General features: G+C 39.7%; 3 protein-coding genes across 3 annotated transcripts; 2 read left to right on the top strand and 1 right to left on the bottom strand.

Moving 5' to 3' along the window:
* The first annotated feature begins 4646 nt into the window (after positions 1-4646).
* On the top strand, positions 4647-8756 carry LOC145774581 (uncharacterized). The gene is made up of 3 exons (XM_082585849.1): positions 4647-4824; positions 7050-7217; positions 7562-8756. The coding sequence occupies exons 1-3, from the start codon at positions 4780-4782 to the stop codon at positions 8156-8158; spliced, it is 810 nt and encodes a 269-aa protein (XP_082441975.1). The 5' UTR covers positions 4647-4779; the 3' UTR covers positions 8159-8756.
* A 1110-nt stretch (positions 8757-9866) lies between these two features.
* LOC145774774 (uronyl 2-sulfotransferase-like) lies at positions 9867-14039 on the bottom strand. Its single transcript, XM_082586084.1, has 6 exons — positions 13745-14039; positions 12802-13031; positions 12149-12290; positions 11824-11918; positions 10933-11089; positions 9867-10375 (listed from the first exon to the last, which is right to left on the bottom strand). Exons 1-6 carry the CDS (start codon positions 13895-13897, stop codon positions 10214-10216), a joined length of 939 nt encoding a protein of 312 aa, XP_082442210.1. The 5' UTR covers positions 13898-14039; the 3' UTR covers positions 9867-10213.
* Positions 14040-15710: 1671 nt separating this feature from the next.
* LOC145774866 (glucoside xylosyltransferase 1-like) lies at positions 15711-20274 on the top strand. Its single transcript, XM_082586197.1, has 7 exons — positions 15711-15822; positions 16777-17002; positions 17335-17472; positions 17633-17845; positions 18419-18587; positions 19362-19543; positions 19986-20274. Exons 1-7 carry the CDS (start codon positions 15719-15721, stop codon positions 20148-20150), a joined length of 1197 nt encoding a protein of 398 aa, XP_082442323.1. The 5' UTR covers positions 15711-15718; the 3' UTR covers positions 20151-20274.
* Positions 20275-22824: the final 2550 nt, after the last annotated feature.

The following is a 22824-nucleotide window of genomic DNA, read 5'->3' as shown; positions in this document are numbered from 1 at the left end:
GTCTTGCATAATAACAAATGAGCGCCAAACTCAAACGTCAATAACAAAAGAGAATTCACTACAATCACCTCTTACATCTTGTGATAGTTCAGCTTAGTTTGCACCAGAAGAACGTATATTTTGTTATTCAGTGAACTAAAGTTACAATGGTTCGTGGAGTGGTTTTGGAAATAATCGTCATGAGCAAATGAAAGGAGTTTTGGGTTGATTTAAGCCTTTTTTATGTGAAATACTTGATCGGAGAGGTGGCTTGGTTAGATATCGAAGCGCGAAAAAGGATTGTGACGAATGTGACGTAATCATTAGTGGAACGTATGTTTGGGCTTTGGTGCGTATTCTCAGCTTATGTAAATTATAAGTTTTGCCGAACGTTTACAAAAACGACACAGTCCTGTTTGTAGCGCTTTGTGACGTCTCCTAACGTCACAGTGTTGTCGCTGATTTGAAGCATTGAGTGCCAAACACGTCATCATTCTATGTCATGACAAACAATGACAATGAGTTAATTATTAGCAAGCCGCTTAGATGGCGTGCGGGTAGTTGGTTGTCCAATGGAGATGATCCTTGGACTGAGAAAGTCTCCTTGAAAGCGAAATCTTGGCAGTTTGGCATACTTGCAGAGGCTTTGAACCAGTGACGCATGTCCGTTTACCGAAATTGACAGAGTGATGTTTTTACTTGTTGAAATGTTGTAGGGAATTACTCGATCCACTATCAAACGATGCTGTTTTTTATTGAGATGGTATTTTGTTTGTATTACTTTCAAATTATGAGGCTTATTGAAGCAGCCCAGTCAAGTTTTTTATCACAAACTGCCAGAAGTAGCCTAGGAAGGTTCTGACTCCTGTTCAAGCGGAATAAACTTTTTATTGAATAAAGAAACACGCGCTGTCAGTTATACCCAGTTTGTAAAACTCTTGACAGCCTGTCATGCACGATGATCATACTTTTTGTTCCAAGAAGCGAATAGACAAAATTATTTCCAAAGAACTTCTCAAGTTAATCACTTGATGGATTGTATTCAAATCTTTTGCAAGTTTGGACAAAACGTGCCGGTGGTTGTTGCTAGAAAACTTCTCGTATTGAAATGTTTGCGGTTTGGTTCCCTGCTGCGTGGCTGGAGACATTTATTACGCAACAATTATATCGGTCTTGTTTGTAACCTCACAGTCACAATGCCGTGTTACGTCACCAATAAGCCTGAACTACTTCTGATGCTGGGGTTGAGTGGAAGCGACATCATTGTTACAGTGAGTGAACAAATGAAACTTCTTTCTCCTTCACTGATCGTAAGGAGGTGAAGAAACGTTGCTGGTGGCTTAGATTTGTTCAATTTCCAACTAAAGTAGAAGCGACAAAACTCAAATGTGATTTCCTTGAAACTCAACCCCTTTGAACGCTTGTTTGAAAATAAATCCACCAATGAAATCTACTACAGCTTAGCACAGTAATTCTTTGAAGGAGATCTCTATGCAGTCTTGGCAAAACAAACATAACATGCAACGATCTACATGCTCGCAGATGATGTTATTATGACGTATGTTTCTTTGTGGATGATCGTGTTTGCAAAGTTGGCCTGATTGCGCAGCACTCCGCTTTATTCATTGGATTAGACGTCATTTTGTTCCTGATTTGGTTCAAATTTTGCGATGTGGTTACTCACAATTGCATAATTGCACATCTTACTTGTGGTTACTCACATGCATAATTGCACATCTTACTTTTAGAGACATTTAGGAAAACTTTGAACGGAAATAAAATTGAAATTTTATTTTGTTTCTTCCGCTTGAGTTTAGTTTCAAATTGAGTTTTTCAGTCAAGAATTTTAATTCGTTTGGCCATCCCATGTCAAATCAGCAATCTTGTCGAAACCCTTCAATGTATAGTTTGACAACTTATCCCAAGGTTTGAACAGTAAACGGATTGAACGTTTAAATTAACGTTGTGATATGAAAACGACAAGTGGGAAAAATTTCTTCAATTTTATAAGTAGAAAATTCCATAGCACAACCAAACCTGCCCACAGAGAGTATAGCTGAAGAGCCTGCCTAAGTGGCATTCCAAAGGACAAGAACAACTTTGGCCAATATCATGTACCATGTCATGTACGAACAAGCATAGCGAACTATAATATTATGATGTCACAATTGTATTGTTACTGGCTTTGTGAAGGGAGCGTTCATCCCGGCTATCAGCACAAGGCTGAGCAGCGAGCAGTTGCGATTCGTTAACCATAACGGTCTTCATGGGCGAAACACGGTGTCTATCGCTGTCAATTCTTGCTACAATCGGCTTCCGAGAAACGTATTGTCACTGGCTTATTGTATGTGTAGAAGAATTTCTATGGTCAGACATCCTGTATAGAACCATTCACAACATCAAATCCATTCATTGCCAAATTCATTCCAAACTGACAAGCGCTTACAAATCATGCCTGCGATTGTGAGAAGGTTTCTGGTGGACAACCTCTTCCAGGCAGATATTGCCATAATGGTGACAGAACAATTTGATATAGCGATAACATTTCATATATACCTGGCAGTGTTCCAGTGCCTGCGTTAGATTGGAATGGTTCACCTACATTTTATCGACATCTTTGACGTCACCACAAATATCATAAACTCAGCAGGAGGTAGAAGCGACAAAGCGCAAGCATCATGACGTAATCGAAAGCCTCTCCCATCGTGGCTTCTTTAGAAGTTGCATTTGAAAGATTTGTTGAATATTTTCTGCTGCACATCAAGTTTATATGGAAGTGAACGATGAAAAACGATCATGAAAAACTCAGTCCGCAAATCAGTACTTTTTATAGTGATGCAACGTCTGGCGACATTGAATCTATGTAAAGAAGCACTGTTTGTTGACTGAAAACCAATTGAAGGATGAGTTGAGTTTGAAATGTTGTCAGTTGTGAAATCAGAAACGGATTCTATTATTTGTTAATCAGTAACGTGGTCAATGGGAGGTTTGCAATCGTTGTTGTAACGATGTTGCTAAACGTTATGTTTATGATAACATATTGCATCCGGATGCAATGACACCTCAGCCGATCGTAAAGATTGAATTCAAAGCTTTTGCGCTGGGAGGAGTTGCCGCCAGTGAAACGTTTGTGACGTACTTGTCGTGTTTGTGACGTGCTTGTCAATGAATAATCGACGCTTTGTATTCTTAAATTTAATTTGCTGATAAAGTTCAGTTCATGGAAGCAGCAACAGAATGGAAGAGAAATCGGATTCAGTGTACGCGATAGTGCAAAACAGATTCTTTCGAAAGGCTGGTTCGTCGTGAGAGCATTCGTTGTCAGATTGAGTTAAATCAGAGGCTTGGTTGTGGAATATATAAATAAAGCTAAGTTTAGAAACTTGTACAATTTACCAGTGAAGCTTTTGTTACCGTAATTACGGCCACTTCTTCTTTTTTCCAAAACGTGAAGGTATTTACGAGGGATCGATCATAGCAACCAACAAACTGAAGGCATAGCGCTGTGTAGCTTACGGTTACTTGGACCTTCGTTGCACTTTGTAGTTCGATGTTTCATAATCTCAAGTGGTTATCAGCAATTTGTAAAGTGTCACGTGACCACAAAGTGGATGTGAGCGAGTAATGAAATACGTTTGAACATTGTGAAGAAAGGGGCGTTCTTCCCGGCTATCAGCACAAGGCTGAGCACTCACTAGTACAGCGAGTAGCTGCGATTCGCCAACCATAACGGTGTAGCTTCCACGCTAGCCATTCAGACCATCCAATCAACAATATGTTTCTCGGCAGCCGATTTGTAGCAAGAATTGACAGCGACAGACACGTGTTTCGCCCATGAGGCTGGGCTCATCAGTATCGCACCGTATTCTGCCACAAATTTATTCGACCACCGCTTTACCAGTCAGTTTAACTCTTATCTTTGTGGAAACAAAGAAAGAGCCAACAAAACCAGCAGGCGCCAGGGCAGAGGACATTGTGAAGAAAGGGGCGTTCTTCCCGGCTATCAGCACAAGGCTGAGCACTCACTAGTACAGCGAGTAGCTGCGATTCGCCAACCATAACGGTGTAGCTTCCACGCTAGCCATTCAGACCATCCAATCAACAATATGTTTCTCGGCAGCCGATTTGTAGCAAGAATTGACAGCAACAGACACGTGTTTCGCCCATGAGGCTGGGCTCATCAGTATCGCACCGTATTCTGCCACAAATTTATTCGACCACCGCTTTACCAGTCAGTTTAACTCTTATCTTTGTGGAAACAAAGAAAGAGCCAACAAAACCAGCAGGCGCCAGGGCAGAGGACATTGTGAAGAAAGGGGCGTTCTTCCCGGCTATCAGCACAAGGCTGAGCACTCACTAGTACAGCGAGTAGCTGCGATTCGCCAACCATAACGGTGTAGCTTCCACGCTAGCCATTCAGACCATCCAATCAACAATATGTTTCTCGGCAGCAGATTTGTAGCAAGAATTGACAGCGACAGACACGTGTTTCGCCCATGAGGCTGGGCTCATCAGTATCGCACCGTAATCGGCTGCCGAGAAACACGTTTGAACATCTTAAATTATTCATATCTTGTTTCTAAAGTCTAAACAACTATTTCGTGCGAAACGAACTACTTTATTCGGTGTTCATGGATTCAAGGTTTTCTTTTACGTTCCAGATGGTTTCATTGTCTTATTAACTTTAGAAAGTTTGAGTTAAAATTGCTTGGAAGCACCAAGACATTTTGAACCCACATTACCTTTGACCTGCCTGGGATAACTTGCCAAATAATCTGTAGCAACCCATACTCGGTAACCATGGTGATTCGGATTTACTGGGCGAGCGTGACCGGAAACAGAAAGGTTAGTGAATGGTTTAGGTTTGTATCGCAATTTGTTCATTTTAACTTATCGTATGTCATGTGCAGTTGTACACACCTTTCCATCAAAGTCACAACCGATGCGGTAACCTCCCTGTATCTTCTGTGTCCTCTTCTCTTTGTGTCCTCTTCTTCCTGTATCCTCTTCTCCTTGTATTTTCTGTTTTTTCCATCTTTGTATCTTCTGTGTCATCATCTTGTGTCTTCCTCTGACTGTGTCTTCTGCGTTCACTTCCTGTATCCGTGTTTTCCGTGTCATTATTTTATGTCCTCCTATTCTTCCGTACTTTCTTGTGTCCTCCTCTCCCTGTGTCCTGCTTTTCTTTCGTCCTCTGCGGTTGTTAAATTGCTCTCCAGTAGCAAGGTTTTGTGCCTGGACAACGGTCGACATGTCACATGTATAAGTAGAGGGCCTTTTTATTTAGCTCGGAGGGAGTTAATCTTGTTACTCTTTTGTCGTCGTTCTTGTTTCCCTTAATCAATAATTGTGATTAATCAGATTATACGTACTGTACTATATGCTATAGATAAAATAACGCTACAAAAAGAGCGCTCAATGTCAAGCAGAGCGAATTGAAGCGAATATAGTTGCGACACCTGAACAGTATGTTCCACACATAGTGGGATCCTCAGAAAGCTCATATTCAAATAGAATCTTAAATAAATTAACAGATTTCTATTTGAATGAGGATCTTTTGAGAATCCCATGAAAAATGAAATGGGTTGTTAAGGATTTATTGTAGCACAGTAGCTGCTACGTTTGCTTTGGTATATAATTAAATAGATATTCTAAACTTGGATGTGGGCATGGGGACGAATTGACTTTTTAACGTGTTATTAACGATTTGAAGTCTGTGAACAAAAACAAACCAGAACAAGTTTAAATAATGAATGAAATGTCGTCCAAAAGTGTGCACCACGAAGATTGGCTATTCTTAGCGCAGTAGATTACATATGTACAGTACGTAATAAAGTGCTGTTTGTTCAAACAAAGCTTAAAAGCTAAAAGTTATTATTTGGTCGCAAAGTAATTGACGCAGTTGATGTCTGAACATAAATGACGTCATAAGTTCCTTTCCTGAGTGCTTTCGATCGCAATGATGAGCAGCGTCGTTAGCCAGACCAAACATCATCTTTCAAGTTCAACGTTTAATTCCCAACTAATTTCCCCTTGTTACGCGAAAGCAAATGTCATTCGTGTGCTTGTGGCTCCCCGTATCACGTGATCAGAGGGGTGACACTTGACAGGGCTGGCTCTAGCTGGACTGGGGCATCTTAGGCCGCCATCGGGGGTAATATGCTTTTCTAAGAAGCAGCATGTAGAAACCAGGATCCTTATTGATAATGTGTTCAAAACACCGCCTTTGGATCAATGGTGAGAATAGAATATCTTTCAACTACGTTTGCTTCTCTTTAGACGCAAAACTAACATTTCTCCACTGGCAAATTAGATCATCGTTATAAAGTTTTGGCAGAGAGCTTACTTTGTAATGTTGAATCCTACTGTTCGGCCAGTTAAAGACCTCAGTTGTAGATCATTGTACCTTGCAAAAGTCAAAACAATTTTGTGAGGGACAGAACTGGTGCGAAATGTTGCACAATTAAGCAAAAAGATTGTACTCATAACACCGCGCGCTTAATAATAGCTTTACTATAATGTCACTGTGGGAAAAAGGGTTGGTAACCCGAGCCACGCCTATACCTCGTCATTGTTTACCAGTCCAACTCATTATCGTCGGAACACAAAGATTTATTATAGATTTCAGATCTATTTGTTAACATTATGCTTGGTGAGCACAAATGAGCAACAATTGTGAACTTTCAATAGAGCGACGGCTGTTTGGCAAGCAAACAGAGTAGATGTACCTAGATTGTACCTCAGTTAACAAAATTATTTTTTTGCATTGATTCAACGTCTGCCAACACTTAACTTTTCTTTGTTGGGACGCGACGTTTAACTCAGCAGAGAAATCATGAATTTCATGAAAAAAATTCCATCATCAATTCAAACATGACCTTGATTATCCAATGAGGTCAATGCGAGGAATGTCAAGGTAACTCATCCCCAAGATACCCAGGGCTCAAACCAGCATTTTTTAAATTGGTTCAGTATCTACTGTATAATTCACAGACTTTGAATCAATGCACGAATGCACTTATCCAGTATGTACATCGGCAAATTACCAAGGTTTTACTTTTTTTCTCCAGATTGAAGGGGGTCAGACAAGAGTCAGGAATATAATTGAGAGCTTGAAGATATCTTCCGAATGGATCGACATAACCACAGACGCATCAGTGAAGCAGAAGATGAGGAAGGAATGTGGCGACCCCACAGCAATGCCCCCTCAAATATTCAACGACGACCGGTACCTCGGGGTGGGTGAAATAAATTAACTTGTTTTATGTTATCTTATTTCGAGACATTGTGGTCCACGACATCTTTCAGTGGTCTTCATAAGAGTCTTACTGGTTCTTAACGCACTTTAAAAAAAAATTGAAATAGAGTTGTTGAAAAGTGACTAGTTCTTGGTTCAATGAGGTCCACCTTAGATTAGAATTTTCTCTAGAAGATTGTTATAGCAGACGCTTATGACGTGGACCTGATATTCTTCATTGTCCTTAAAACTTCAAAAGTATGACAGGGGCATGTGTGTGACATATACCTGTCACACTCTGCCACACCTGCTACGACCTGTAAATTTAATTTGTTTGCATTCCAGAACGTATCCGACATGGAGGAATACGTGGAGCAGAAACGCACTCTGGAATGGTTCGGACTTAGTGATGTGTCTGACAATAACGTCATGAATGACCAGAACACTTCCAGCATCATCCAATCTCGTGATGACGTCATTAAAAGTGACGTAACATCGATCGACGGTAGATTGCAAAGCTCACCGACATCTAGTGTTGAGAATGAACCTCCAGTTGTTGCTTTCATCGCGCCATCTAGCGAAAGCAAAATAAATGGAATTGACAAGAGAAACGGGGAAGACCCACCGAGTAGAAACGGGGAGGATCCGCCGAGTAGAAAAGTCGTTTTGGCCGCGGCTGGGGCCTTTGAATCCATTTCCAAGCAGCCCACAACTTTCAAAGCCAAACCGAGGGTTGTCTTCTCGCAATCTAAATCTCTCAACACGAGTAGCACTGAAAATACGAAACCTATCGACGATGAGCGTCGGCGCCGCATTCTCGGCCTATCGGTCGCAGAGAACACGCAGACCAGCGCTGCAGGTGTGACGTTACAATCGAACACTGATGACGCAACAAAGACACAGCCGAGTGCAAACAAAATGACAATCGTCGCCGACCGATGAGGCGTTGATGTCGTCAGAGCCGGATAAATTTTCCATTCTTGCTGTCAAACCACTTTATGTTCCAACGCCATTCACTGTAACAACCAGATTTAAGAAGATCGCAAACTTTTGAAACGTCTACATTCTATCTTACAAAAACTTCAATGTGTTCATTATAGTTACTTGAAACCACAAATTAGCAATACCTAGCCATTCCTGTGCCAGCAAAACAAAAGCATTCCTTTCACTCCTATTTACGATTTTGTATTCAAGAGTTTGTTGTAGATTGTTGCTAGAAGTAATTTGCTGAAAATTATTTTCCCATATCAAGTGATAAATTTTCAAAGGGGTCTTGACCTGGCATCTTGTGACAACATTAACTTGAAACAAGTTGTTGGATGTATACTTACCGTTGTTACCAAACAATCTACGCTCTTGATCCATTCAGTTCGTTTGTAATTGCGCAAAACTTTAAATTTCTTTGTTTCTACGACCACATTCCTTGAGCAGTTTCAAGATTGAACACAAGAAAACACTGTTTTGCTTTTAATATATTTTTCTCCAACTAGGAGTGTAGCGTATATTTCCAACTTTGTTCAATATCATTGTTTCATTTGTGAAAACGTTAGTTGAGTTTCTTAATGGTCTGCGAGTCAATGGAGCTTTATGTAGGTTAGGGACAGGAGGGGGGAAGCATGACCCAGTGGAGCTCACTAACAACATGTTTGGTACAAATTCTACTTTTAAGGTAAAATATAACGAGCCTCGTCGGCCAAGATGCCAGAGACCGGCTTCCCAACTTCCTCAGGATAGGAGCGCACACAAAATTGCCAGGTTGTTTGTAAGTTAGTTGAATCATGTGCACAAAGCAGTGCTGATCTGTATCCTGACCCAAAGGTCTTCTGTTCGATACCCTGAAAGACTTGCCAAACATTGCATCGTCTCACGTTTACCTACCAAACTGGATTGCTCAGTTGGTTAAGCGCCGTAGTGCACGAAAAAATAGCAAAATCAAGCAACGTTGGTTCGACTCTCGGGGTGTGCGCTTGAGCAACTCAGTTATGGACTGCTCTCCATTCAGCGACACTCGGTAGATGGAATATTTCCCAGATGACAAAATGTATGCGAAACTGCCAGGAATTACTGTTCAGAAACTCTGTCAGTCCGAGGAAAAAATTTAAAACCAACCAACCAAAAGTTTCGCGTGGTTTGGAGAGACCCACAAAAACCTTTCCGCCGCTTGTGTCAGATTCTTGCTTCATAATTAAATTGCTTTGGACATGTCGACTATGGCGTTGTGTGTACAATGCATTCATGCATAGCGAATATTATTGATTGGACAGGTAAACAATACAACAATGGCAGTTCAAAGTGGTACAGTAGACAAACCTATTCAATGAATCGTTCATATGAGCCATGTTGTCAGGGATATTATTCAACGTTAATGAGACAAGTTACGATCTGAACTGCTTTAGCTTTCAAATTTTTTATATGAGGAAATACTGATTTGGTCTTATACTTCTTCTTGCGTATGAGGTGGTAGCGGTTACGTTATTTTATACTTTATTGTTCTGGGGTGGAAAAGTTTAGAGAAACTGAACGATTATTATCAAACATCATCATCAATCAATCATTTTATTTTTCGTCATTAACGCGTCCTGGGACCAAAAAGATACTAACTACAAAAATCGATATACACCTACCACTACCAGCACGTTACTGAACGGAAAAAGGTGGTAACTTAAAGGGAAGACTTAAAAACACAACTTAAAGAAGATGGATGAAAACCTCGCTTGTTTTGGGGCATGGAATAAAAGGTTTTTCATTATGTCCAGAACAGAAGCTGCCAGCTGCATAGCCGAGTGGTAAGAGCCCTGGAACGGCAATTGAAAGTGTGCCGGTTCGACACTGCTCATGAGCATGCGGTTATGTCTTTGGCAGGACACTTAAATGCATGCCTGAAGGTGGTTACGAAGATTGGCTTCCTTGCCTTCCCGTCCACTTGATCTAAATCTTCAACCACCAGGTGTAAGCCTGGATACGACAAACAAGAAGCTGGAAAGCTTGTGGCTAAATTTAATTGAGAGAATCTTTTATTTCTTTCAGTCGTCGTTGAACAAAGTGATACAAATCGTATTCTAGTTTGAGGCAAGTTTCAGTTCTTAGAAACTCTTTAGCGGCATCTGACGGTTCTTTCTTTTGCCTCGTACTCGTTTCTTGCTTCATTTTTTCGTTTTCCTGCAATCAAATAATTTCATCACGGTTTGTTAGAGACGTGCGGTTGCACATCAAGGTACAATACATTGAAGTTTGCTTGCTCTGTCAAACATGGCGGAGTAAGTGCGTGTTTACTTTTATATTCTACTACTTTATTCTATAACAGTCTCCACGTAAACTCTACTACTACTACTACGACATAATAGATCAGGGGTTCTTAACCGGGGGTAAATTTACCCCCTGGGGGTAAATTTCAGGTGTAGTTTTTATTTTACCAATGTTGTGTAGATGCCAATAATTGGGTCGTTCAGGTGTTGATGGCCACTGCGTCGTAAAGTTCTGTTTCGTTGATGCAGAACTTACCGCCTTTGTCCCTGGGAAGATAGGACATGTCCTGATTGTCCTGTTACTACTCCATAAAATGGCTGTTCCACCTATATTGTGAACTTGGGTAATGGTGTTTAATAATTATTACGTGCATCTCTCCAACTGGACTTGGGATACTAAGGATTTGGACTTTTAATTTGCCACCAATATGGAGAAGTTACGACATTATTAGACCTATATGACCTACTTACTGGGTTACGATAAACTTTTCTCGCATCTTTGAAGTATCTTGGAAGAAGTGTCTCCAGTATCTCCAACGATCCGTCGAGATCTTCAAGAGTTCCCACGAACGCGTAGTGATCTTTAATGTTCTGCTTTGCTTTGTCTACCGCCCACTGCGAGCGACTCCTGTAACAATCGAGTTGGCGAAAAGAAACAAACAAAAAGAATAATGTCTCGGTTCTAATAAACAAAGACATTCCTACCTGATCTAAAAGTGACAATCGCCGCTTGTGGTTAAAGTTGTTTAAAAAACAAAGCAGACACAAAAACTGGTTTGTCCGAAGCGTCAAAAATAATTAGAATCATAATAATCCTTTTTTTTAATTTTGCTTTTATTGCGACAGCTTACATCAGGGCCAGGCTACATAGCACATCATAGATGCAACACAGCAGATAACAGGAAGCAGCAAAGACACGAAGTCATGAAGTCATAGAGCCAGAGTCATTGTTTATCACATGCCATTAAATGTCATGCTGAGACATAACCGCGCGTTCTCTAGAGCGGTGTCGAACCGACGCCCTTTCGAGTGCCGCGCAGGTACTCTCACCCCTCCGCCACGCAGTTGAAAAAACAATTGCACGATTGAAGAGCGGAATGAAATACCGCTAAAAAAACACAGGCTTTTGACTGAATATTGATGAATTAGTTTTAACAGGGCACCTAGTGCATGGAATAATATTATTTACAAACAATAACACTTTAACAAGCAGAGGTTTACTCAGTTAATCTTGGTGACTGACCTGCGTCAGTTATTCAAGCTCAATGCAAGTATGCAAAACTGCCAAGATTCAGCTTTTAATAGTCACTTTCTAGAATACTCCAAAACACTTCTTTGCGTCAACTGCTGCCATCCACTCACATACAGCCATGATCCTGGCCACAGAAGTATGGCACCACTTGCCAGTACGGCTTGATACATTCCTGGCGTCTCTTCTGTATGCATTCGTCAACATTCTGAAAATAAACAAGTCTCTGTTTGGAGTTCAGTAGATAAAATTAATTTCCATAGCGAAGTTAACTGCTTGCAAAGTCTTGGATAAGCAACGAGTTTAATTGCAAAACGTGTTCGATCTCCAAAACTTTATAATTTAGCCACAGCGGCAGAACTGCCATCCAAATATTTCAAGCGACCTTTCAAATAAATTAAAGTCAGTCATCCGAGCAGGAGTGTGACGTCACAATACCTCAAAGCGTCTTTCGTCACTCATTCGTGCACTGGCTCCTCCTCCTCTGTTGTTGCCGAATCTCGAGAAGTAGTAGAACGATTGGAACCTGGCAATGGGGTCGCGGATCATGTTGATGTAGAGGGGTTGCTTGTGACCCAACCTGGAAGGGGACGCAAGTTAAGGATTATAATTTTAGTTGTTGCTTAGCTGAGATAAAAAATTCCGTTGATCACAATGTAAGCATTGTTAGTTCCCATCTGTGCTGGTAAAACAAAACCACAATCACAATGAATCATTCCCACACAAATGAAATATTGCGTCATAGTTATAGTGCTCTGGGAATACGTGGACCGTATAAGACAACAAACCACAATCAGTAGAAAGTGGTGAAATTTAACTTTAATTCAATGACTGAACTTTTTTGCTTGGCCCAATGACGCAAACAATGACCCGTCCATAATATTACTCGAGCTCTAAATGCCTGCGAAGGTGACCAGCAGTCGCTATGCATCTACCATACGCCATCAATAGGTTTAGTAAATCGGTGGTTGTTTCGTCATTATTGCCTCGAACTTTGTCACAATACTTTGTAAGGCGAACATAAGGAAGTGTTGTTGTCTACATAAAGTAAAATTTGTTTATTCGAATTTATTTGAAATATTTGATCTCACCCAGTAAAGTCAATAAAGTATTGATGTCTGATGTACATGAATCCAGGAGGCTGCTTCTGGAGGTGAGTGATGAATTGTGTCTCTTCTTCTTTAGATTTTCCCGGTTTTTCCCCATCTTCGTACGGACTGGCCACCTTGAACCCGTTAGCGCCACCTAGCCGATACCCCAGGGTGGTCATTGACATGCTTCCACACTTGGGCACACGATTGTAGATAATGTACCGCTCATCCTGGGAAACATATCAAACTTCAACTCTCTGCCTTGATCTTGCAATTCAAGTTGGAATAGATTAAAGCTTCCACATGCTCAGTATGGAGACTCAATACGCGTAAAGTCAATTTTATTCATTTTTTGATTTTGTAATCAATCAAGCGATCATTTTACTATTATGTTTTATTCTGACTACGTACTATACTGTAGGCTACAATGTAGTTGTAGATGCATCACCACAGAAAGCAGTGAATACCCACTCATAAAGCCATCAGCCCTCATTTGAACCTGCCATTACGTGTCTTGCAATAGCTGAAGGCGACTACTTTTTTGGGTGTACATTTTCTTGAGCAGGTTTTTAAAAACACACACCAGGCTTGCAGTTTATTCAATGGCTGTTCAGATCATATCAAAATAAACTGATGTGATATGATATAAATAGTCACTGTGCAAAATCAAACATTTGTCTGAGACTTTCTAAGAATGTGAACACCCAAAAAATGGTCACTGTACGCCGCTGGTGTCTTTCACTTGAACCTTATTCGTTTCAAGCGCCTTGCAAACGCTCTCACCGCTTGATCACGCAGTCGACAACCAAGCAATCCTATTGTGTTTTTGAAACACAAAAACAACTTAGGTTCGAAGGAGAATGAAAGGACAAAAGTCATGAAAACTTTTGAATCAATCTCCTCCAGTCCCTTTCAGGAGCACAAACCGACTAAATTTCCTTACCTTTGCTTTGATAGCTTTCAGTGCATCTCTCAAATCATGTTCTCTCTTCTTTTTTTTTCCTCCTCCCAAAGGAACAATGCTGATGAATGTAACCACCAGAAGAGCAAAGATAGTTACCGTGGCAACAAACTTCTTTCTTATCCAACGAGGCATCTTTGGCACTTTGAAGATTCTGGGTGATTGGGTGAATTAACGGTTACGTCACTTTGCAGCTAATGTAAACACTTTTGACGTCATCAGTTTTACTTTGGGACAAATTGGATTAACTAAAACTAAACGTCATTTAAAAAGTATTCTAAGTCTGGAGAACAACAAAAAATATCATAATTAAAGATTCGCGTGTAAGTTCGTGAGATATCGGTGAATCTATGGATGGTTTTTCTACAGAAGAAGCATCTTAGAACAATTAATTCTGGCAGTTTCAAATTGTTACAGGTTTTCACTGTTGATGCAGTCACAGTCACCAAGGTTGACAGGACTCACTCGTAGCTTTGGTAAAGTAATGTTGTCTGCTCTACACACTGTCCCAGGTTGGACGTTAAGCTGAACGAAATGTCTCAAGCACCCAAACATAAAGCGTTGTTGCTTGAGCTTACAGAATAGGCGTGCATGGATCGTATTGTCGAAACGGAAAAACTTGAATCAATCTTTTTTGACAGATTCTGATTTAACAATTATTCTATGACGACATACTTCTTGGACTGTCTTACATCAAAATGTTAAAAAAATTATGAAAATTCGTTTTACTTCATCTCTACGCTTGAGGTGATGATCGGTAAGTTCAAACGACGACTGTTCAAACCTTGCCCTGGGCGAGCTATTCTCGTTTGTGAATACTTTGCCTAATGAAGATGATTGCAACAAGCTCACAAAACACTTAAAAAATGTTGAAATGTTGTAAATTTGAGAAGGAGGCTGAATTAATATCATCATTATTATTTTCAGCCTGTGGCAGCCCGTCCAATCGATCGAGTCAAGAACAGGAATGGATTTGTTTGTTGTTGCTCTTACAATTTATCACTTCTCTGCATCACCAACAAAATACATTTGATGGTGGGCTGACTGTGGGAATATGCAAGCGATCAATCTCTGACGAAACAACACAACGCGTCACTTTACAAAACGTAATTCGCAAAGAAAGAAAAGATTTCACTCCGAAATCCAATTCGAAACACGAAATGAAACTAGTGCAAGGGATTTTGCGCCAACACAAAACGAAATATACGAAACAGATAAAATTTTGAGTTTGAAATTTCTTTGTTTTGTGCTGTATCATGTCTGTGCGTGGTACAACAAAGCGAACTCTCTACCAAAGTTTTATGATATCATATAATTTTGAACAAACTAAGTATCATCCTCAAACTAATATTGCACCTTGTACAAGTTACCCAATCATTGTGAACACAACCAACAAATAATCTAAAGAGACGAAGTTGTCAATCAAGTCACCATATGACTGAATATATAGCCTACCAAGCTGCAACAAAATGTTCTTTCTTTTCCTTCTTAGCTCTCAAATGACCTAAGTTGGTTCTCGTAAGGCTGACCAAGTCGCAAGTGCTAAAAAAAACTTTTGGGAATCTTTCAACTGATTCCTATCTCAGAGATACTACCAAGATTCAATTAAGGGATTTATGAACAAAAGCTCTCGTCGAGCTTTCACCTGCGGAGCGCTTATTTTGCCGCGGTGTGGCAATTATGACGTAATAGAGCGTTGTTGGAAACCGTGGACTGCTGTTGCTGGAGGCGATTGTTGTCAGTGCAGATGAGCGGCGTCATCTTGATTCAAGTCACTCAGCCTTGCTGCTTGGCAGGTGTTCATTGAAGCATTGCCGGTCTGAGCACGAAGAAAGTCAACGCACAATAGATGGTGCTGCAATCTCCGCAACATTGTTGATAGAACTATTTTCTGAGGAGAGCGGACAGTTGTAATGACATTGCAGTGAAGCAGATAAAAATGAAAATATTAACATCATGAAAAAAAGATGGCGGGCAGCTTATACCAGAGGAATGTATTTCTGTTTGTTGTTTATTGTCATGTATCTATACAAGGAATTCTTACGCGATAATACTGCAAGGTAAAATAACGAAGCTTCACGCACCGATGTATTTACTGTGCGGTTGCCAGGTGGTTTCAAATTCAGACAGAAAACGACAACATAGCCTAACCGTATAGCCTAGACCAGTGGTTCTCAATCTGTGGTACGCGTACCACTAGTGGTACGCGGGAGCTTTCTAAGTAGTACTTTGCTATGCTACATTTTTGTTGAAAATGCTCTCAGAAGGCACCAAATTCAAAGTAACTTTTCAAATTTTTCTGGGGGAGGTCCCCCAGACCCCCCGCCGTTGTGTGTTGCCTTCGGCAAAGACGCCGTCGGGCTTCGCCCGACGGCCGTCAATCCCCCCCCCTCTTTCAAAATTACTGGCTACGCTACTAGGTGGTACGCAGCGCTAGTAAAAGTTACCAAGTGGTACGCAATCACTAAAAGATTGAGAACCACTGGCCTAGACAGAGACTATACTTACCACATACAGTAAAAATAGCCTTGGATAAAATTACATTTGCAATCTCAACTGCAGCGGGAAGCTGCGGAGTGATTTATAGGTTTTTAAGTCGAGTTGCTATCATCAGACATATGAAGTAATTGCTGCAATCAATAGACAGTGTGGAAACAGCTATAGCATAAAGTTGTAAAGTAGGCTATTTTGGGGTAGATTAAATGTTTATTTATTTATTTTGTGCTATCTATCGAAGGTAGCGGCTGACTTGATAACTCCTTGTGGTTTTTTGGCTGTCTCTTTTTCATTCAGCAAAATTATTTGTCATTAATTCTTTCATGGCTAGTTTCGCTATATTTTACTTAGTGGATGGAAAAAACAAACTTAATTGACTGATTAATTTTCAAATTGTTTGTTAAAATGGAAATGATGGAATTTATTTCTTTTAATTCTACATTAAATTTTAACAAGCAACTGAATGTTTGTTGCATTGAAGAGTTCATTGACCTTTTGCTCTTTACTTTGATCGCCAGCAAACTAAGGAAAGAAGCTGAAGAACCAAGTCACCGATGTGACGTCACCGGCTGCGCGTCATCGCGCCATGACGTCATGCACCTTGTCGTAGTGACGTGCAAAGGAAAATCGGACACGATCGTCACAGAAACGCTGAACATGATCAAGAGCGCCACCTTGTTTACAGTGGGACGACTTCATGTGCACATCTTCACCATCACTTTGAAGAAGCGCTTACAAGATGAGGTGAGCATGGAGTGTAATAGAAGAGCTGTGAGACGTGACAGGAAGTTGAGTGTAAACTAGCTCTTCTAGAAAGCGACAGACAATTGCATGGTCTTGATGTTGCTGTTCTTGTGTCAAAAATGCAGAGTGGTGAATTACCCTGACGAGTCTATCACAGACTCCTGGTTGCCCCGCTCGGTGGCAGATATGGTGACTCATGTTTTGGAAACGGTGAAATTATACAAGGAACCTACAAACTGCCATTAACCTTTTAGGCTTGTAATACATCTTAATGGCTTAGTTTGAAACTGTTGCATGAAAATTTATCTTTGACTAAAAGTCATGTTGTTTAGATTGCTTCTTGGCCGCAAAAAGTGAGATCGAAATTTGACGTCACAATTCATCAGCTGCGATACCCACTGCCCCCTAGTGACATAAAGATGATGATGGACTGGTGGGGGCCATGTGCTTCATTCCGTCTCTTCCTCCCCGTGAGTTCCTCAATATCTTGTAGCTACTGGTTGATGTTTGAAATGAATTTTAAAGATGCTTTGAATTTACTTTGCAAACAAGATAAAGTCACGTTGTTTTTGGCTCCTCCTCATATCGTGGCAAACAACGACATGAGTTTATGCATTTGTGGTTGCGCAGGCAGTGATGAGTGACGTAGACGCTGTTCTCTACGTAGACACCGACGTCATATTCATGGGGTCTGTTAATGAACTTTGGAATCATTTTCACGACTTTGATCCTTATCACGTTGGAGGGCTAGCTCCAAGAGTGGGATGGGAGTTCCATGTCCCCAGGAACAGCCCCAACTTCATTTCTAAACCCGATGGCAAAATGACGCAAGTAAACTCTGGGGTATGTTGAAACAAAATTTATAAGCCTCAATCAGTAAACACTTTTCCCAATCACAGTAAACTGCTCTAGTTAATTAAATAATACACGGATGTATGTGCGCTGCTGCTTTCTTTTTGAATAAAAACTTAAAGATCACATTAAGATAAAAAAAAGGTGTAGAGTAGAAGTTACTAGAACGAATTATATGCCTACCTCTGCTTTGTGTGTATAGTTCTGGTGCTAAGACGATCTAGGGAAGAATTTTTAGGCAACACCTTTTAGATCTATTTCAACATATATTTTAACCCCATTCTCACAAAGTTGTTGTAAATATTCGAGGCCTTTCCTTCTGGCTCTTTGTGTTCTTTTCGATCACATCGCAAAGGCCTCATTTTGTAACATCTATCTTTCCTTAAGCAGAGACTTTGCGAAGATACAGCACTTATTATTTTTATTTTTGGGATGAAAAACCAAAACAAACCGGACAAAATCTTAATTTGAGAGCTTGGTTTGCACCAGAAGAAAGTATATCATGTTATTTAATTAAATGCCTGGTAAACAGCCTCATTCAATTTTCAAATCTTGACTCTTTAGGTTTTCCTCATGAATCTAACCAGAATGAGGATGCCTGTCTTCAAAAATCATCTTCCTGGAGATGCGTTACCATGGCAATGGGATCTCCTTCTCCCAATATACCGTGACAGGATCAAGGACATGGTTGGGGATCAGAATCTTATCAACACAGTCTTCCATCACAACCCAGGTACTCCGAAAGAGTTCATTGTTGATCCAATGCTTTGTCGCTTTAATTGATTGTTATGTCGGTGTCGTCTAGAAAGTTAAATGAGATGGAAATTTTTTTAAATTGGTAATAATAATAATATATTTTTAATTCGCTCTGCTTGGCTTTTAGCTTGGCATTTAGCACTTTTTGTAGTATTAATAGTATTTATTGTTTATTTAATAATACAATAATAATATTTTTTTTTCTTCAAATTTTCAAGTTCAAATCTGACCAGGACCGTAATAAGTCTTACTTTTCTATTACATTGATTTGGCATGGGATCGGTTTTGTTTGTATTGGGGAAAAATAACAATAAAACTGTTTTACATCGTTCATTGAGTGAATGATAAAATACCAATAAATCAAAATCAAACTTACATGAAAACTATAATTGCACAACAGCCAACTACTTCTTGTCTCCGTGATGTAATAAATATATGAAGCAAAGAGTTGGATTTACGCCAGTTATTGCGGTTGCGTTAGATAGAAACAAGTTGCGTTTAAAGCGGAGTGACTGAGGACTATAATGAAAAATGAAATTATAAAAAGGACACAAGTCAAGTTGTATTTGTTCAAAACAAAACTGTTTCGTAACTGTGTTTTTTTCACATGAATTTTTCTTTACCAATTTCAAACCGCTTTTTATGGATTGATACTATTTCCTCCAAACCCACTTCGCTCCTAACATAGCTAACTTCTAATCGCGATTGTCATTCACCAACATTTATCAACACGTCATCGTTTCTCCACCAGATCTTCTTTATCTTCTTCCGTGTCGCTACAATTACCACCACAAGTTCTGCTTCGACAGCTACAAAGAGAGGCTCTGTGATTCCGCCGAGATGCACGGAGCCTACGTCATCCACGGAAATGCTAACACTTATTACAACAACTACGCGCCTGCTTTTCGCGTCATCTATGACGTCATATCGCAAGTAAGCACCAGTGATAGGTGTATTTTATCTTATTGAATTTAGCATTGAAATTTACTCACTTCTGATGGCTTGAAATTATTTTACATTTATAATAAAGATGTAAGCAAAACCCCGTGAGCTCAATGCTTCCGACACAAAATCAAGCGGCGCTGGTTCGGTTCTCAGGCTGTGCGCTTGACTAAGTCCCTATTAATAATTCTCCAACAACACTTAAACAACCGGCTTTGCGTTAAAACCTCTACAAGCATGCGAAACTACCAGGAATAACCAATCAAGGCTTTGTCAGTCCGAGGATAAACAATCAAAACCAACCAAACCAAACCGTACGCATGCAGGGATGGAAATGTAGGCTACCTAGATTCACTTCACTCATTCCAAGAGTTGCCATGACGTTCAGTTAACGTCACAATGGATACTTTATAATTTTATGTTCAATCTGCAGTATAATTTCGAGGAAGACTTGGACAAGTTTTTATTGGAACCAATGACAATGAAACTGGAAGAACCGTCAATCAAAAGCCACGCCCACTGTGGAAATAAAACTAATGTTTTTATGAAAACTTTAAATCATTCGGTTAAACGGAAGAAGACTCATCAAATTGTCTGACCCTAACGAATCACGCTGAAGCATCTCAACGTACGGAAGCTTTAAGGCAACTATAATTGCACATCGCTTACAAAATAGTGTAAGCTAATTGTAAATTATAAAGCTTTGGTAGAGAGTTTGCTTTGTTGAACCATAGAGAAATAAAACATAGTAATTTTAGCGGGTTTAGCATACTTTATTTCACACAAAATATAACATAATTCAATAAAATAAACTCAATCGTTTTCGACACGTACGTGTGTCCTCATCAGGAATTAAATCTGCGATACATAAAATGAAAAATCGTAAGATAAATTTGACTATGCACTGTAACTGTAACGACACTCTGGACTGAAAGCACAAACTGAACAAATGATACGAGAATGATTGCGAGTAAATTATGCGGTGGGAAACAGATCACGTGAGGTGTAGACTACAGGCATTGGACAAAACAATTAGAACACACACAAAAGGAACGATGAGCCACAGGCGAATAACTGCCGGTTGAGAGATGGATTGTTACGTTTGATTCTTAAGGCTTCCATGATCTTAGTCTGAAAATCAGATCTGCCTCGAGAGATGATTTTAAATTGGTCGATCGAGACATTGTCAGTGCACGTTTCACAAGAGGCGATGTGCTCTTTAATTGCACTTTTAGTTGTTAGGTTTGGGTTTAAGTGCTCCCCGGCCCTTGTCAACAAATGTCTAGTTGACAGACCAATGTATGTCTGGTTTGCGTCACGTCACGTATGTCAACCAGATATTTGTTGACAAGGGCCGGGGAGCACTTAAACCCAAACCTAACAACTAAAAGTGCAATTAAAGGAGAACTGAGAGTTTTAATTTGTTTTTATTTCTGACCATCACCGTTATAATTGGGGTTGAAGTTACGATTATGACTTACTAACCCTTGAAAATGTTTGTCGGTTACTGAAAATGCCGACAATTCCTGACCATTTTTAAAGATTGCTAGACCCCCGAAGTTGAACTTGATTAGTTTTGCTTCCCAGTTACGAGAAATTTTTGCAGTGGTGAATCGTCCTATAGGTGGTTTCTTTAATTTCCTATTATTTCAGATTTCAAATAGACTTCAACCAGGCGCGGATCTAGAAGTTTTTTTTTGGGGGGGGGCCAGAAAATTTGAAAATGAATTAAAAAGTAAGAAAAAGATAAAACAGATATGAACAATCAGTGGCGTAGCCAGGAATTTTGGGCGGTTTTGACGGCGTTTTCTCCAAAGGCGACACCCAGTGGCGAGGGTTCTGGGGGGCCTCCTCCAGAAAATTTTGACAAATTACTTTGAATTTGGTGCATTCTGAGAGCATTTTCAACAAAAATATGGGTATAAATATTCCTGTAAAATGGTGCTGTCCGGTGGCATAGCAAAAGGATAAGATCTTGTTTTCTTCGGCATTTTTTCGGTAATAAAGCTAAGTCTCTATGTTTTCTTGTTGCTAATTCCTGGCTGAGATGTTTGAATGTTTGGTATTGGCAAAACTCGCTCTTTTAATGCAGTTTTGCTTAAAATTAGGCAAACTTTGTTTTAGAGACATGGAGACTGAAAGCATCATTCTCAATAGTGTTACGTCACACGCGTGCCAAAGGGGGGGTTGTAAGTCCGCTGTGGGACTAATATCAGCTGTTTAGAAGCATATCAAACCATTCAACAATTTTTCACAAAATTATGGGGGGGGCGGCCGGGCCCCTTGGGCCCCCCATAGACCCGCGCCTGACTTCAACAGAATAATTTCTATTTTGCATTCAAAACATCCGGTAACACTGACAATGGGTATTTTTGTAGTTTATTCGATGTACCCATAGGAGATGTACAGATTTTAAAATTTGAAATCCAAATCCACTTCCAGATGTCAAGGTACAACCCAGATGTATGTCCAAATCTAAATTACAAGCATTGTGAAATACTCTTCAAGTTCAATAATAATAATTTACCCTCATATTTCAGGATTATTTTGTTGAGCTAGAAAATATTCACCCACAAGATGGTCGGCAAGTAAATAAAATGGTTTATTTTTTTCTTCAAGTCAGTTAATTTATAGCAAGCAATCAATTAACACATAGAGGAACTAAGCTGTAGAATGAAATAGAACAATCAATAAAAAACAAGCCATTTGAATTATTCAAAAAGCTTTTCAAAAATATTCTAATATATTCTGAATCTAGATAAAAGTAATTTACCTGTTTAATTAACGTCCAGATGTTTAATTTGTTTTATATCATATTTAACTGTTTGTATTTGCGGTTTTAGTGTCTATCTGTACATATTTATTTTTTCACTGTTTATTTAAAGTTTAACAATTTGTGTTTTTTTGTATACAAGAAAAAATTTGACTGGAAAACCGCAAGGTTCATTGGTAGGCTATTTCTTGCCTCTATATTTTTTCCTCGCTTATGCATTTGTTGATGTTGATGTTGAAAGGCGAATAAATCTCTCTCGCTCTCTCTTATAAATCTGAGTTCCGACAATGAACTAATATTAGGCAACAATATAACTCTAAAAGTAAAAATCTGCTTGCTAGTCTCAAATTCTGCCAGATTTATATCCAAGTGGGTTTGTCTTCACACCACACAGCAAAGATGAACAAGTAGTTTAGCTGGCTTAGTGGTAAGTGGTAATTTAAGGATTAAGAAGAAATAACTTGTACTGTAACTTATCCCGGGACTTGTATCATGCCAG

Source organism: Aplidium turbinatum, chromosome 7 (assembly GCF_918807975.1).
Source record: "Aplidium turbinatum chromosome 7, kaAplTurb1.1, whole genome shotgun sequence".
Classification (NCBI taxonomy): domain Eukaryota; kingdom Metazoa; phylum Chordata; class Ascidiacea; order Aplousobranchia; family Polyclinidae; genus Aplidium; species Aplidium turbinatum.
This window is presented reverse-complemented; position numbering and strand designations above follow the sequence as displayed.